The 15,824-nt window shown below is 48.8% G+C and overlaps 1 protein-coding gene across 4 annotated transcripts in view; it reads left to right on the forward strand.

Annotated features, from left to right (window-relative positions):
• Positions 1–5,213: 5,213 nt before the first annotated feature.
• MTMR14 (myotubularin related protein 14) overlaps positions 5,214–15,824 on the forward strand; it is a 166,144-nt gene continuing 155,533 nt past the window's right edge. For 2 of the 4 annotated variants that reach the window (XM_069206136.1, XM_069206137.1), the window contains exons 1-2: positions 5,214–5,450; positions 11,145–11,293. In XM_069206136.1, the coding sequence (XP_069062237.1) occupies positions 5,352–5,450; positions 11,145–11,293 (248 nt within the window). In that variant the 5' untranslated portion in view covers positions 5,214–5,351. The remainder of the gene's footprint in view (positions 5,451–11,144; positions 11,294–15,824) is intronic. The other 2 variants (XM_069206138.1, XM_069206139.1) reach the window with 2 other exon arrangements.

Genomic DNA, 15,824 nt, shown 5'->3' on the forward strand with positions numbered 1-15,824 from the left:
TAGTACCAGAACATGTGAAGACAGTGGAGGAACCTAAGGCTGTGAAGGCGGCCTCCTCAGTCCCCCGAGGCCTCACATCTAGCCCAAGAATCAGAGGTGAGATGGAAGGAACAAGAAGGTGATGGACCAGCACTTGTAGCCACAGCACTTGTAGCCACAACAAATAGTATGGAAGACAACTAATGACCACTTTAAAAGTGATAATACAAATTCTCACACTGATCAAAGGCCCCATCTTCTGGCTTCTTTGCCAAACGCTAAAGGACTACTGGGGTACCTCGCACAGCACTACCGGAACATCTCCTAAACAGATGCTATTCGGGAAGAACTTCAGTACATTTGTACTCTGGACAACTTCAGCATCACCTGGAAATCATGATAAGGCACTGCAGTCCTTGCCTTTGTGTACTGCACTTGAAGGATTCCATTAACGAAGTTCAAATCTACTCTGGAATTGTTTGCATTTTCACAGAGACCCATGTGCTTTATCATATGAAGAACTGGAAACCCAGATCAAAAGTCTGGATGCCAACACTATCTGAGGACTTCGCTTCAAGCTCACCACTGGAAAATCCCACCAAGCCATCCCAGGTTGCCCTTCTCCTGATCTGGTATCCCAAATCATGTCAGCTCCTTCTGCGACATGTGCGCCTGTTCGCCCACACATCACTCCTCCTCCAGAGAGGCTCACCACAGTCAAAGACTGATTGTGTGGGTATTCACCAACCAATGAGACTTGTCACCCTGCATAAACACTAAGAACAGACATACTCTCTGAGACTCCATGCCTGAGGACCATTCCTATGCTATCTAGAGCTTGTAAGTACTTAGGAATAAAATGTATTTTGTTCCACACCTCCATGTTAGTGTGTCAGTGTCACCTGAAGAGTAAATAAACTTTGCTTTGTCTTTCAGGACCGCTCACAGGGTGCTGAAGTGCCCGATGAGTCATAATAGTATTGCAACATTAAACCCTCTTCTGCAACCCAAATAGTGCCATGTGAAAAAACAGGCCCTAATGAAGCCAATAGGTTTGTCTTTTGTATAGTACATGCACACATGCAGAAACCCCGAATCCATGTAACCATTGACAAGGATGACACATAAATAAAATATACAGGCAGACCTACATATCTACAGGTTTCCATTTATTCTCATATTAACAAACCTACATTTATACATCAACACAGAACAGCAAACAAACATGCGTCGTGAACACAGTCCTATGCGCACCCATACACATAGTCTAACTGACAAGCAATCGCCCATACACACAGACTAAAACTCATTTAGTGGTATCTTATGTTGGTTGCATGCATAGTGCTCTATGCTCCTCTGAGGATAATTATTTTGTAAAATCGTGGAGGCCACAGTAGAGTAGAAAGGTGGAAGCAAAAGAGACTGAGTGAGGAAGGAGCTTTGTGCACAGAATGCTCATGTCCAAACCAAGGTGGTAACTGATTACCAATATTAGCTGGTGGTTGGAAAGTGGAAGAACATACAACTGCTGCAGCAGAGAGGACGAAGGAGCAAGGGACTGCAGGGGGTATAAATCAGGGGGTTCGGAGTGTAAACAGTGAGTGGAATTGGGTGTTAATGAAGCTTTAGACGTTGCTGAGTGTTACAGGTATGCCAGGGCAACTCACTGAGAGGCACTGAGACACTCTACAACCCAACACACAGAGCCAGCACACACAGACAACAAACATACTGGTACACATATAGTCCCAAACGACACACATACGTTCATACAGTACATAAACAGGCAGAGGTAGAGGGACCGGAGGATAGAATCAAGTTTGAGGTGGAGGAAATTTTGTTGTAGCTGGCTAACCAATCCTTGAACTCTAGTTAAAGAAATAACTTGGTCTGAATGATGGCATATTCTTATTAAAGAATTGGGTTAGGGTTCCCTGGAGAAATTGTTATTGTTTTTTTTGTCCTAGGATCCCATTAAGAACATAGGGAATCTCAAAGTGCTCCCTCCTACTGCGAGGCTGAGCCCACCTGGTGGTGAGCACCTCACCAGGTGAGAACCCGATGATGAAGAATTCCACAAGATTAGCACAGCGGTGAGGGTTCTATAAGAACATGAGCTGTGCTTGGTGAGTACTGATGAGCAGGGCAAAGTGACAGCTTATTTTGGGAGACTCTCTCCACTTTTGGTTTATGTATATAGGTTTGGGGAAACTGAGGGCCTTTCTCACATACATGTTACCCTATACTCTTGTTGGTTTGATGTGACTTTTCCTACAACCACCAGTGTGCCACCAATGAACACAGCATAAGTCTTGCATGCCTCTCTTTTATCCAGTCACAAATCAGTTCTAAGTACAAACCCTTTAGTCCCTTCTTGCTGCAAATGGCGCTCAATAGTTACATTGTATGCAATGTTTTGCGATCAATAGCACATGCAGCTTTAGGCCTAATTTAAAATAGTGCCACTACAGCAAACCTAAAAAAAGGTTCAGTTTATACAAAAATATCTCAGATCTTAAAATCCCACTCGTGCATACTAGGAAATAACCCTTTTTGACCAATGATGGTTAATATGCAGTAAAAATCCATTTCTCTTTTTATCTGTAATTGTTTTCTTCTCCATCAAGCTTTCTTTTTTTATACTGCAGAAGATATATATATTTTTTTTGGTGCAAGATCAATCCACAAGTACCGGAATTGCTCTTGGAGATAGTTTATATAAAATGAGTAACAGATCTCTAGCAAGATTTCTAATCTGTCAGTCCATTGGGGGAGTATGTCAGCGAAGGAGACGGAGTAGCCGCCATAATTGATATACTTAAGGTCCTCATGTCTTTAATTCAGGTGGGCGGACCTTCAGTTTGACAGAGAGGGATCTCCATCAGCCAGAAGTGCAGGGAGGGGCGGGCTGGGCCATGGGAGTGGGGAGAAGGGAAGGGGAGTGAAGTGCACTTACGTGCACATGTGTGTTTGGCCAGCCGTCTTAGGCTGGCCAAACACACATGCGCATTTAGGTTTCACCAACCCGGCTGCGTTGCATAGCCGGGTTGGAGAAAGACTCCCAAGTAGTGTTTGAGCGACAGACCAAGCCACTCAGACCAATCCTGGTGCTGCTCTCATGCTAAGTTTAGCATATGAGCAGCACCAGGATTGCATGGGGAGCTTGTGCTGGTGTCCCAGGGACTTCTGGGACACCAACACCATTGAAAGGGAGCAGGAGCAAGGCAGCCGGTGTTGAAAAGGATTTTTATTTTTTTATGTTATTTAAGCCCCCTGGAAACACCCCACCCCCCTTCCCACCCACCCCTTCCCTTGAGATTTGCGCCAGCTGCCACTGTATTATGCTGCAAACAGAGAGAGGGTGTTTATACAAATGATAGAAATGTTTTGTGTTTTGCACACAGAACTATACTAACTGGCAATATGCAAATAAATTTACTGTGGATTTTCCATGTTCAACTAGCTATAGTCAATATAGGCCACATTTTAAATGGCTGAACATATGTTTAAGAGCACCATAGGTACAAGTGTGAACACACAGGCCTGCTAAGACAGGCTGGATACATGTTTACAACTTCATGGGTGCAAGTGCACATATGCAGGCCTGCTATGCAAACAGGATACATGTTTAATAACACCATGGGTGCAAGTGTGTACACACAATCCTGCTAAGGCTAAATGACACATGTTTAAGCACACCATGAGTGCAAGTGCACACACACAAGCCTGCTATGGCAGGCTGGTCACTTTTGGAGCACAAATGGGGAAGCATGCACACACTAGCCAGCGTCACTTCCTAACATATGTAGGAGAGGTGTGCACTCTTTCACACTGTACTCACAGTGGGAAAGTGCTCAGGGCCCTGAGGCCACAGGGTAGAGAATCAGCAAAACCTATGGGAAGAGCTGATCCCCTAACTAAGGAAACCCCATGAGGGGGTTCTTCATTACATTCACACATTGTCAGGCCAGATACATACTTGACAGGCCACTGTAGTGGGTGGCACACTCAGTGCAACATCCCACTAGTAGCCAGTGCTGTACCTGTCCCAGGTACATGGCGTACTTTTTTTATAGGTCAACCCTAGGTACAGCACCTTATTTAATCACATAAGCACCCCCTTCCTGGCATGTGTAGGAAGGGGAGCACACCCTTTCCCACTGTAGTATAGTGGGAAAGTACCCAGAATCCTAAGGTCATGCAACGCGAGTCAGCAAAAAAAATGTGAGGGAAAAGCAAAGAGTTTCAGGGAAATCACCTACGCAGGGCCATCTCCAGCACCAAGTTTCTAAGGTCCATGTGGGATGTGTTGCTTCAGTTCAGGTTTTTTCCCTTTGAATTCTGGGACTTATAGTTCTGTTTTATAATGGATTAAGCAAGACTACAGGTCCCAGAGTTCAAAGGAAAAACCTGGACTGGAGTAGCACATGACGCATGGACCTGGGAAACTTGGCAGGGCTGCATAGGCACTTCAAATGCACTTCAGTCGTACGAGGATCGTTCATACATTATTAATGTGAACAAAAGAGGCGATCTGTGAGATTCAGCTACTTGCATGGGCATTTCTGCTGTGTGCTGCTAGTGATACAATGTCATTCAACGTGTCACACATGTCACCATACTAAAAGCTTAGCAATGCCATATATACTAATGTAATCAAAGCTTGCCAGCTCTGGAAATGTAACCACTGGACCCGGTGGCCAAGGCAAGAGCTGTTGGCTTTGCCAAAGCTTGTTGGAACTCACTTAGTGTTTTCAGTGCTTTTAATGGGCCGGTGCTGTCGGATATTTAGTGCACTTGTATATCTGGAGATAGAGAGTACCTCTACTTCTCAGCAGGTGTGTAATGCTTTACATTGGAGAGTAAGGCACACTGGTATTGGGTGCCTGCACTTTTATTATTCCAGATTAAAGCGGTGGATGAGTAGCCAGGCCAACCCTAGGAAACTAATGCCATCTAGTCACGTGATGCCTTCTAGTCACGTGACATACTGTCCACCTGCAGGCCTTCGCAGCCACAGTCTGCTTCCGCCAATCACAAGAAGGCGATGCAACCTGCTTCATTGGCCCCAGCTCTCTGACACGCCCTAAACTCACCAATCAGAAGTTTTGCCAATCACAAGATGGCTGCCGTGCCTCCGTCACTCTACTACAACATCGGGGCTCGCGGCACTTCCGCCACCCTGCAGGTGGCTGCTGCGCTCTCCCTCTGACGTCACTCTCCGCGCCGGCCGCGAAGTACGTCATAAAGCTGCGCGGCGGAAGGAATGACAGCTGGATGGCGGCGGCGGTGAACCCCGGACCCGTGTGAGAGCGGCGGCAGGAGCGGGCAGAATGGGAGGTGCCCGCTGAGGACCGGCCGCAGCGCGGGCCATGGCCGGGCCCCAGCACAGCCCCGAGGGGAGGGCGCTGGCCGAGCTGCTGGAGGAGTTCAGCCGAGCCCAGTACCGGGCCAAGGAAGGGGGGCCCAAGGTAGGCGCCCGGCCAGCAGCGGTTACCCAGGGGGGGCGGTGCCCGGACCCGTATCTGCATGCACAGACCACAGATGTGTCCGGGCCCACGTACACAGACCAGGGCCTGTGATCCGAGCTCTACAGGTTTACAGACTAAAGAGCCTCTGGCAGAGGTGGCAGCCCTAGAAGACCCGAACCACCCTCCCAGGAGTGTGGGGGTGTGTCCGGGGCCACATGCACAGCAGCAGACCCGGGGCAGGGACTGTGATCCGAGCTCTACAGGTTTACAGACTAAAGAGCCTCTGGCAGAGGTGGCAGTCCTAGAAGACCCGAACCACCCTCCCAGGAGTGTGGGGGTGTGTCCGGGGCCACATGCACAGCAGCAGACCCGGGGCAGGGCCTGTGATCCGAGCTCTACAGGTTTACAGACTAAAGAGCCTCTGGCAGAGGTGGCAGCCCTAGAAGACCCGAACCACCCTCCCAGGAGTGTGGGGGTGTGTCCGGGGCCACATGCACAGCAGCAGACCCGGGGCAGGGACTGTGATCCGAGCTCTACAGGTTTACAGACTAAAGAGCCTCTGGCAGAGGTGGCAGCCCTAGAAGACCCGAACCACCCTCCCAGGAGTGTGGGGGTGTGTCCGGGGCCACATGCACAGCAGCAGACCCGGGGCAGGGACTGTGATCGTGAGCTCTACAGGTTTACAGACTAAAGAGCCTCTGGCAGAGGTGGCAGCCCTAGAAGACCCGAACCACCCTCCCAGGAGTGTGGGGGTGTGTCCGGGGCCACATGCACAGCAACAGACCCGGGGCAGGGCCTGTGATCCGAGCTCTACAGGTTTACAGACTAAAGAGCCTCTGGCAGAGGTGGCAGCCCTAGAAGACCCGAACCACCCTCCCAGGAGTGTGGGGGTGTGTCCGGGGCCACATGCACAGCAGCAGACCCGGGGCAGGGCCTGTGATCCGAGCTCTACAGGTTTACAGACTAAAGAGCCTCTGGCAGAGGTGGCAGCCCTAGAAGACCCGAACCACCCTCCCAGGAGTGTGGGGGTGTGTCCGGGGCCACATGCACAGCAGCAGACCCGGGGCAGGGACTGTGATCCGAGCTCTACAGGTTTACAGACTAAAGAGCCTCTGGCAGAGGTGGCAGCCCTAGAAGACCCGAACCACCCTCCCAGGAGTGTGGGGGTGTGTCCGGGGCCACATGCACAGCAGCAGACCCGGGGCAGGGACTGTGATCGTGAGCTCTACAGGTTTACAGACTAAAGAGCCTCTGGCAGAGGTGGCAGCCCTAGAAGACCCGAACCACCCTCCCAGGAGTGTGGGGGTGTGTCCGGGGCCACATGCACAGCAACAGACCCGGGGCAGGGCCTGTGATCCGAGCTCTACAGGTTTACAGACTAAAGAGCCTCTGGCAGAGGTGGCAGCCCTAGAAGACCCGAACCACCCTCCCAGGAGTGTGGGGGTGTGTCCGGGGCCACATGCACAGCAGCAGACCCGGGGCAGGGACTGTGATCGTGAGCTCTACAGGTTTACAGACTAAAGAGCCTCTGGCAGAGGTGGCAGTCCTAGAAGACCCGAACCACCCTCCCAGGAGTGTGGGGGTGTGTCCGGGGCCACATGCACAGCAGCAGACCCGGGGCAGGGACTGTGATCCGAGCTCTACAGGTTTACAGACTAAAGAGCCTCTGGCAGAGGTGGCAGTCCTAGAAGACCCGAACCACCCTCCCAGGAGTGTGGGGGTGTGTCCGGGGCCACATGCACAGCAGCAGACCCGGGGCAGGGCCTGTGATCCGAGCTCTACAGGTTTACAGACTAAAGAGCCTCTGGCAGAGGTGGCAGCCCTAGAAGACCCGAACCACCCTCCCAGGAGTGTGGGGGGGTGTCCGGGGCCACATGCACAGCAGCAGACCCGGGGCAGGGACTGTGATCCGAGCTCTACAGGTTTACAGACTAAAGAGCCTCTGGCAGAGGTGGCAGCCCTAGAAGACCCGAACCACCCTCCCAGGAGTGTGGGGGTGTGTCCGGGGCCACATGCACAGCAGCAGACCCGGGGTAGGGACTGTGATCCGAGCTCTACAGGTTTACAGACTAAAGAGCCTCTGGCAGAGGTGGCAGCCCTAGAAGACCCGAACCACCCTCCCAGGAGTGTGGGGGTGTGTCCGGGGCCACATGCACAGCAGCAGACCCGGGGCAGGGACTGTGATCGTGAGCTCTACAGGTTTACAGACTAAAGACCCTCTGACAGAGGTGGCAGTCCTAGAAGATCTTAACCACCTTCCCAGGGGGATTGGTGGTTCCCGGATCCACGTGCACAGCAAAAGCCCAGGACCTGTGATCCGAGCTCTAAAAAGTTACAGCCTAAAGAACCTCTGTCAGAGGTGGCAGTACCTAGAAGATCTGAATCATCCTCTCAGGGGCAGGAGGCACTGAGGGGCGAAGGCTGGAGCCACCCACACCCGTAATCCGCACCCTTCTCAGCTCTGCCAAGTTTCCCAGGTCTATGCGTGATGTGCTGCTCCATTCCAGGGGTTTTACTTGAATTCTGGGACTTGTAGCTTTGTTTATTCCATTGTAAAAAAAAAAAAGGAGCACAAGTCCCAGAATTCATTGGAAAAAAACTGGACTGGAGCAGCACATCGTGGTTGTTCTAGTGCTTGACCTGGGTAGGTTTAAGAGTACATCAGCCTACCCAGAACCTTGGAGTAAAGGACTAGTGTCAGAGCGGGTGAAGATCAGGGAGTCCTTCCTGTATACCTGCCGAGGAGGCCTGGTTAGAGAGCACCACCACCTCTGCCACACAGCTTACTACGTCGAAGGAGACTCTGCCGCATTTGATGGTCGCATTTCGGGCACCCCTTTAACACCACCAGGGTGCTATTTAAACCCCCTCCCTCCAAGTGTTCTGCAAGTGGGGAGACTCCTCTCTGATGGGGCTTGCAGCAAAGGTCAAATTAGTTATATTTTTATATAGGGCCTTACACTAGGAGAAAGTTACTGTGCAACAAACGATCACGGAATAAAGCAGTGTGGAAGGGCTAGATCAGAACAAGAGGAGACGGAGTTTCGGGGTGTGTTATCAGAAATTGTTAATAGCAACTTGAAGAGATGCTGTTTGGATGTTTACGGTATGGTGAACATGTTCCATGCAGTTTTGTGTATTCCACAGCCGGGTTCCTTGGTCTTCCTCGAGTTGGGTTGTGCCTTTGTTCTGTGATGGCTCGTGCAGGGCGGGATCTTGAAGCTGGTGCTTACTTTCTGGAGGAATAAGAATGGCAAGTTTTAATTGTGAGCCTAAGTTTACTATTCCAGCTTCTAAACCGTCTTGTCAAGGAGGATCAAGGCCCCTTATAGCAAACTGTTCTCCTTCTGCCCCGCACAGAGACAACACAATCATAGTGAACAGAGACTGGCATTTTAACCCGCCTCTCTTTTGTTAAAGAGCAGTCTTTCAATCAGTGTGATACTTCATAGCCTTTTGTTTCTCGCTTTGGCCTCCTTTGAGGTTTTAAAGTATGTGTGTGTGTGTTTTTTAAAACTGTTTTTAGTGACTGTTTGCCCCTGAACTATTTAAAGCATATCGAAGCCAGCCGAGTTTAAATTAATTAGAGTATACAAAAAGTGATGAGTGCAGTGCTTCAGATAATCTCAGCCACTGGTATTTACTTGTGGGCACCTCCCAGTTCGTTGTTATTTTGCACACAATGCCACCTCGGTTTGGACTCAGCCAGGCGGCTTTGATCCTGTTTCAAGGGGAACAGTCCAGCCAGAGGTATCGGGACAGGTCCTTCCTGAACCGTAACTCAAGCAACCAGAGACCGGTTTCGCTGTGATTTGGGTTCATCGGTCTGGTGTATCTTGATTCCAGTGGCCCAGTGAGTGCGGGTCCATGCCCTGCTGGAGGTGCTCATTTGGAACGTTTCCCTTAAAGGGGCCGGCGATAAAGCCGAAATCTGTCACAATCTATGATCTGATAAGTAGGTTAAACCAATCTGGTGTTCGGATCAGTTAGAGGCACGCGCGTTCAGGACACCCAGTGAACTTTTCTTTGGGGCATTTACCTGTTGTGGAGTGGGAGAACGTTGACAAAACTATATAATTAAGTGAAATAAACTATAACGTTCTACAAGTTGACAGTGGCAGATTTTTAAGTTTTAGAATAAGAAGAAATAAAGGAAGGTCGCTGATCGTGATTTCAGGGGTTCCTTGCTGAGTGTTGTGAAATACTCTCGCTTTGTACAGTATTGCTGGTGACAGGAGGAGAGCCTGGCTTGTGTGCCGCCTAAATACCCTTGCACTCGCTCCCCTCCCCACTCAAGGTAGACGCAGACAAACTGCGTTACAAACATACCAGCGCACGCCCTGTCCCCTGGATTCATGTCATGAACACATTCACGCCCCTCCTCTGCTTGCAGACTTCCCATTGGCCCGTGCCAAGGATTCTCCGTACATGTCCTTCATAGATGAGCACTTCCTGCATCTTTCTTCGTGGCCTGTGTCTTGATCCGAGGGTCCCTGACGATATCGGAGTTACCACCGGGTTGGCAAAGGCGAGGAGGGGGCTTATTTCCAAGGTGCATGGGGAACAGGCTATCTGAGGATTGTTGCCCTTCATAAGAGCCAAACGATGCTGATGCGAACGCATGTGGTCGTTTTCGCGAAAGCCGTAAAAGTGGTGCTCCTGATAAATAATGTGTAATACCAGGACCGTATTTTTTGGCTGGTTTAGGCATTTGACAACAAGAATGTTTTCAGCGTGCTTGCACTCTGTCCTGGGCTGCTGCGGTGATTCACTTCAGGAGCAGTTTGGTTTAAGTAGGTCTCAGCTCATGAGTGCTGCAGGTGTTGTGCAGTCCCTGCCTCTGAGCTGTGATTAGCAGGTGGATGCCATGTCTAAGTAAGATGCTACATGCATGAGAGCTGGCTTTTCATACACTAGTTTTCTAACACACAGCGGTCGCCACACCTGTAGGCTGCTATTGCTATAGAAGTTCTTTGTCACTGTCTTAAAATATGAGACCTCCATCACCTGTTGGAGAAAGTGACGTGCTTGACAAATGGGAGATTTTATTCCATCTCTTTTTTTGGGGGGGAAAAATAAAAGGTACGCTTATATTTTTAGTTTTGGGGGAAACTGGGCCGTCGCAACCCACATGGGGAAAAAAACAGACCTAAAATTCCAGTACTTCTGTCCTACATTTGGTACATTTTACACTTGAGAGTCTTACTGCATCACAAAGAGACTGCTGGTGAGCATTGACAAACCAAGGGGTAGTTTGTCTGAAAGCCAGCTAGATGGTCCTTGAAGGCCAGAGTTGGAACATGTGTCCAATTACTATTGTTTGCACACATAGTTTGAGGAAATGGACCAGGAGCTTAGCCTCATTAAAAACCATGTTCAAGGTACAATTCAGTGAGACTGCCTCTGACTTCAATCAGACAAAATATTATTATAATCGATACAAGTTTTCATTTTATTTTATCTTTCATGTGTCCTTTAGAGTGAATGTTTTTATTTTCATTTGAGAGCCAGGAATTACTTCTATATGTTTTTTTTTTTCAATTTGTGATTGTTTTTAATAACCAAATACATTGCTTGCACAGATAGAGCTTATTTCCTGCGTAGAGTTCCTTTCAGGGCGTTACAATGTGTGGTTGGCTTGGTAAAAGCTTGCCTTTCATGGATACAGAACCACACCCCGCTCTCTATTTTCAGGTGGATAGCATCGAGAAGCGGTGCCTGGACTTGTTTAGTCGAGATTACTGCTACAGCTTAATCCTCAATGAAAATGGCGAGCTGTGTGGTCACTACCCACGGTTGATAGTCTTCCTGGAGTATGAAAGCTCTGTCCACGACAAAGACCCGTAAGTACAAAGTTTCTTACATCAGTTCTAAATGTTAGGCACTTTTTCTTCCAGACAGCGTGTGGCTTCTAGAAGGGCTTTCATGGCTCGGTCTTTGTACTTCTAGCAGTCCTACCACAAACAATTATGAACCATTAACGTGGTAACCACAAAAACTGCAGTGGAATAGCAGATCCCTCCTGGGTACAGAGCTGGACTGAGCTGAGAGCACCATTTAGAGAGAATATGCTCTAGAAAGAAAATCAGTTTTTGCAGTTTATTTTGAGGATTTGACACTTTAATTCCAGTTACAGTAAATGACTTGCTGAAAAGTACCCAAACAGGCAAATAATAGCTCCTCACTTCCGTCGAAGAATATTCGTGCATTGACAGAAATGAGGAAGCCTGTGCCTCGACCGAGCGGTTCTACTTCCACAAATTGTAGAAAGTGGAGCTTTTGATTCTGGTGGTTTTCTGTGGTTTTTTTTTTCTTTCTTTCGAATGTGAATGACGTCTCTCAAAATCCTCTAATGTGCGCTGGTGAACAATTATAATGTTGCTGCCCTTTCAAATTCCAGTATTTTTTTGTCTAACTCTTATGGCTGCAGCGATGTGGACCAGGTCGTTGTCACGCTTTCATGATAAGCACAGGTCCGCTCCCATTGAATTTTTTTTAATGTTCTTTTTACGTGTGACTATTTCAATCTGATCTAGATCCGGGTGTCACGTAAAGCCGCCTACCAGAAAAGCACTAGATCAACAGCTTTTTAAATGTCTATTTACAGGCTTCCTGCTTATCACTCGTCCTCTTCGATGTGTTACCTGCACCTGAATTGATGGTGCCTCTTCCGTGAAGTGCTTTAGCTCTAACCTGCATGAACATGTTTTTTTTCCCCAAGTGTCAAATAGAAGGCTGATTTAATGATGTAGCAGAAATCAGCACTTTTTTTTTTTAAATAGATGTTTCACATTCCTTGGGGATGTTTACAAAACATTTGTCTCCATGGTTTTATTTGGTTTTCCCTGGAGTGTCTCCAATATCCTTGAGGGGACCTTTATATTTTGGTAGTAGCTTCAAGCTAAATTCACAAGTTGAAGCCACGTTTTAAGGCATGCTTTCATCTTGGAAACTGCTTTTGAGCTGAAGATAGTATCTCAGAAACTTAAGGTCAATCTGAATTTCTTATACTCATCCCGAGCAGATATTCCTATATCTTTAATACTTTCCTTTTTATATTGAAGTTTTCTGTGTACAGAAATTAAGTGTTGGACAACCCTGGTGTTACTGAGTGACCCTGAGCGTCTTGTGGCTGTACTTGGACACACAGACGGTAGCCTCTACCCTTCCAACCATCTTCATTTGTCCACTCCTCTCCTGTAACGCTTGTAGTACCTACTGGCACTCTGGGAGGACAGTGAAGTCCAATGCTCACCTTCCAGTTGAACACTACCGCAAGTCCACTCAGCTGCCATTTCACCCAGATACAGGGAAGGCAAGCTAGCTGTTCAGACACTTACCAGTTTAGCTTCTTTCCATATCAAGCTCCCATCTTTAGAGAATGAGACCCAGTCACCCACCTGTGTAAGTATCTGGCATCAGGAGACCCTGTTCTACAAGAGCTACAGATCTTCTTACTAGAACGAGGAATGAGACTGTTTAGTCGGTCCTGTTTGGCCCGTCCTGTCAGGGAGACGCTCTGACATTAACCTCTTACTGGAGACCTCCCCTACAGGTTAGGCACTCCATGACTTGCACATTGGCATCTTTGGAGAAGTCTGCATTCCGAGCCTTGCTGTCACTGTAAGCAATAACCATTAGAGAGCAGCGCATAGATGCCCGTGCAGATGAGACGTGTTTCCTGTTTATTCATTGATTGAAGGGGAGTGTGTTCTGGTCAGGACAGTTGGCTTGCTTTGCAGACCAGCATATCTGAAAGTTCCTTTTGGATTACTGAACCTTCTCAGTGCTGTGATGAGATGACGGACATCTATGTAGTCTTGAAAGCAGCCGACACCCACTATAGGTACTGTTTGGTTTCTAGCCTTACAAACCAAGTCCTCGTCCAGTGCACAACCCTCTGGCTTACTTTCCTCTTGGTATGGAGGAGTGAAGGGGGTGGGGCCGACGTTAATTTCTCACCTGAGGACCGCCTCTGCTCTGGAATGGAACAATCGATATGTGTGTCTGGAGTGCTGTGGACCACCTCTGCTCTGGGACGGAACAATGAATGTCTGTCAGGAGTGCTGTGGAACAGAACGATGGATGGATGGATGGATGGATGGATGGATGTGTGTGTGTGTCTGTCTGGAGTGCTGAGGACCACCTCTGCTCTGGAACGGAACAATGGATGTCTGTCAGGAGTGCTGAGGAACAGAACGATGGATGGATGGATGGATGGATGGATGGATGGATGGATGGGTGTGTGTGTCTGTCTGGAGTGCTGAGGACCACCTCTGCTCTGGAACGGAACAATGGATTTCTGTGTCAGGAGTGCTGAGGAACAGAACGATGGATGGATGTGTGTGTGTGTCTGGAGTGCTGAGGACCACCTCTGCTCTGAAATGAACAATGGATGTGTCTGTCTGGAGTGCTGAGAACCACCTCTGCTCTGGAACGGAACAATGGATGTCTGTCAGGAGTGCTGTGGAACAGAACGATGGATGGATGGATGGATGGATGGATGGATGTGTGTGTGTGTCTGTCTGGAGTGCTGAGGACCACCTCTGCTCTGGAACGGAACAATGGATGTCTGTCAGGAGTGCTGAGGAACAGAACGAACGATGGATGGATGGATGGATGGATGGATGGGTGTGTGTGTGTGTGTGTGTGTGTCTCTGTCTGGAGTGCTGAGGACCACCTCTGCTCTGGAACGGAACAATGGATTTCTGTGTCAGGAGTGCTGAGGAACAGAACGATGGATGGATGTGTGTGTGTGTCTGGAGTGCTGAGGACCACCTCTGCTCTGAAATGAACAATGGATGTGTCTGTCTGTAGTGCTGAGAACCACCTCTGCTCTGGAACGGAACAATGGATGTCTGTCAGGAGTGCTGTGGAACAGAACGATGGATGGATGGATGGATGGATGTGTGTGTGTGTCTGTCTGGAGTGCTGAGGACCACCTCTGCTCTGGAACGGAACAATGGATGTCTGTCAGGAGTGCTGAGGAACAGAACGATGGATGGATGGATGGATGGATGTGTGTGTGTGTCTGTCTGGAGTGCTGAGGACCACCTCTGCTCTGGAACGGAACAATGGATTTCTGTGTCAGGAGTGCTGAGGAACAGAACAATGGATGGATGTGTGTGTGTGAGTGTCTGGAGTGCTGAGGACCACCTCTGCTCTGAAATGAACAATGGATGTGTGTGTGTGTCAGGATTGCTGAGGACAATGCGTAGGTGTCAGGAGAGCAGATGACTGCCTCTGCTCAGGGCATAACACCACTCCTCATTTTAGAGGAAACACTCAGTTTCCCCTTTTTGACTTGCTTCTTCCCTTCTCCTTCTGTTTTGTGTGTGTGGTTTTTTTTCTGTGAGCTTGGGTTTTAAAGCGGCGTGCTGAGGAGATGCCTGCCTCAGCCTCTTCCCCATTTCAGAGCAAGAGAGAATCTCTAACTCCGTATGTTGTGGAGAACTCCAGTGCAAAATTAAACTGTGACAGCATCAGGGAATAGACTTTACAAAGACTTCCTTAATATAGCGATCTTCAGAAATGCCCTGGATCTGAAGTAGATTAGCCCCCTCTGAGGTAGTAATTGGGCACATACAGCTTCTGCATGTCCTCGTTTCTTCAATCATTTCGGTGTTCCCTGCATCACTGAAGAGTTGTTCTGCCAGTTGGTTTGCACACACTTGTTTCTGGGCATCTGCCCTTCTCGCAGCTCCCCGGATCCCATTAATGTACGTCCTTCTATTACAATGTGGCTGACTTTGGCACTCCTGTTTGGCCCCTGACAAGCCCGCTATGAGTGTATTGAATGTTAGTTTCCTCCAGTTGTGGCATTCCTGTGCTTTTCCTGCGAAAGGATCGCGCAGTGCACCGCTCCATTGCGCGAACCGCTACCCAGCAATAGCGACAAACGCTTGACTTCAGGGTACCGAGCCTCAAGGTTGCTTCCCTGCCGTAGCGTCCGTACAAACCACTGGTCATCGGAGGAGGTGTAGTGTTGCCTTTGATTCACAAAGGTGAATATTAGCAAAATCAATGTGGAGACCATCTTTTTCTGTTTCATTTCGCCTGTAAAAGGCTTATGCATATAAAAGATAAAAACATTTAAAATGCTGTGGCAGAGGGGAGCACTTATGGGTGCACGTGGGGAGCACTGAGTATGGGTAGGGCCTGGAAACAGAATGAAGATGGTGAACGGCCATGTTGGAGGCATGCAGGGACCCGCCCACAGTCTGCTACTGGGCAACACCTCCCTCGAGTTGGACCCCCATGTGTGGTTGTCGAAATAATCTTTTATCTATTTATTGTGGAGGCTCTGCAGGGCCTGTTTCTCTTCAACCTTCTGCTGGACTTTTGATTTCTTCACACCAGCCCAGACTCTACTAA

This window comes from Pleurodeles waltl, chromosome 9 (genome assembly GCF_031143425.1).
Source record: "Pleurodeles waltl isolate 20211129_DDA chromosome 9, aPleWal1.hap1.20221129, whole genome shotgun sequence".
Classification (NCBI taxonomy): Eukaryota; Metazoa; Chordata; class Amphibia; order Caudata; family Salamandridae; genus Pleurodeles; species Pleurodeles waltl.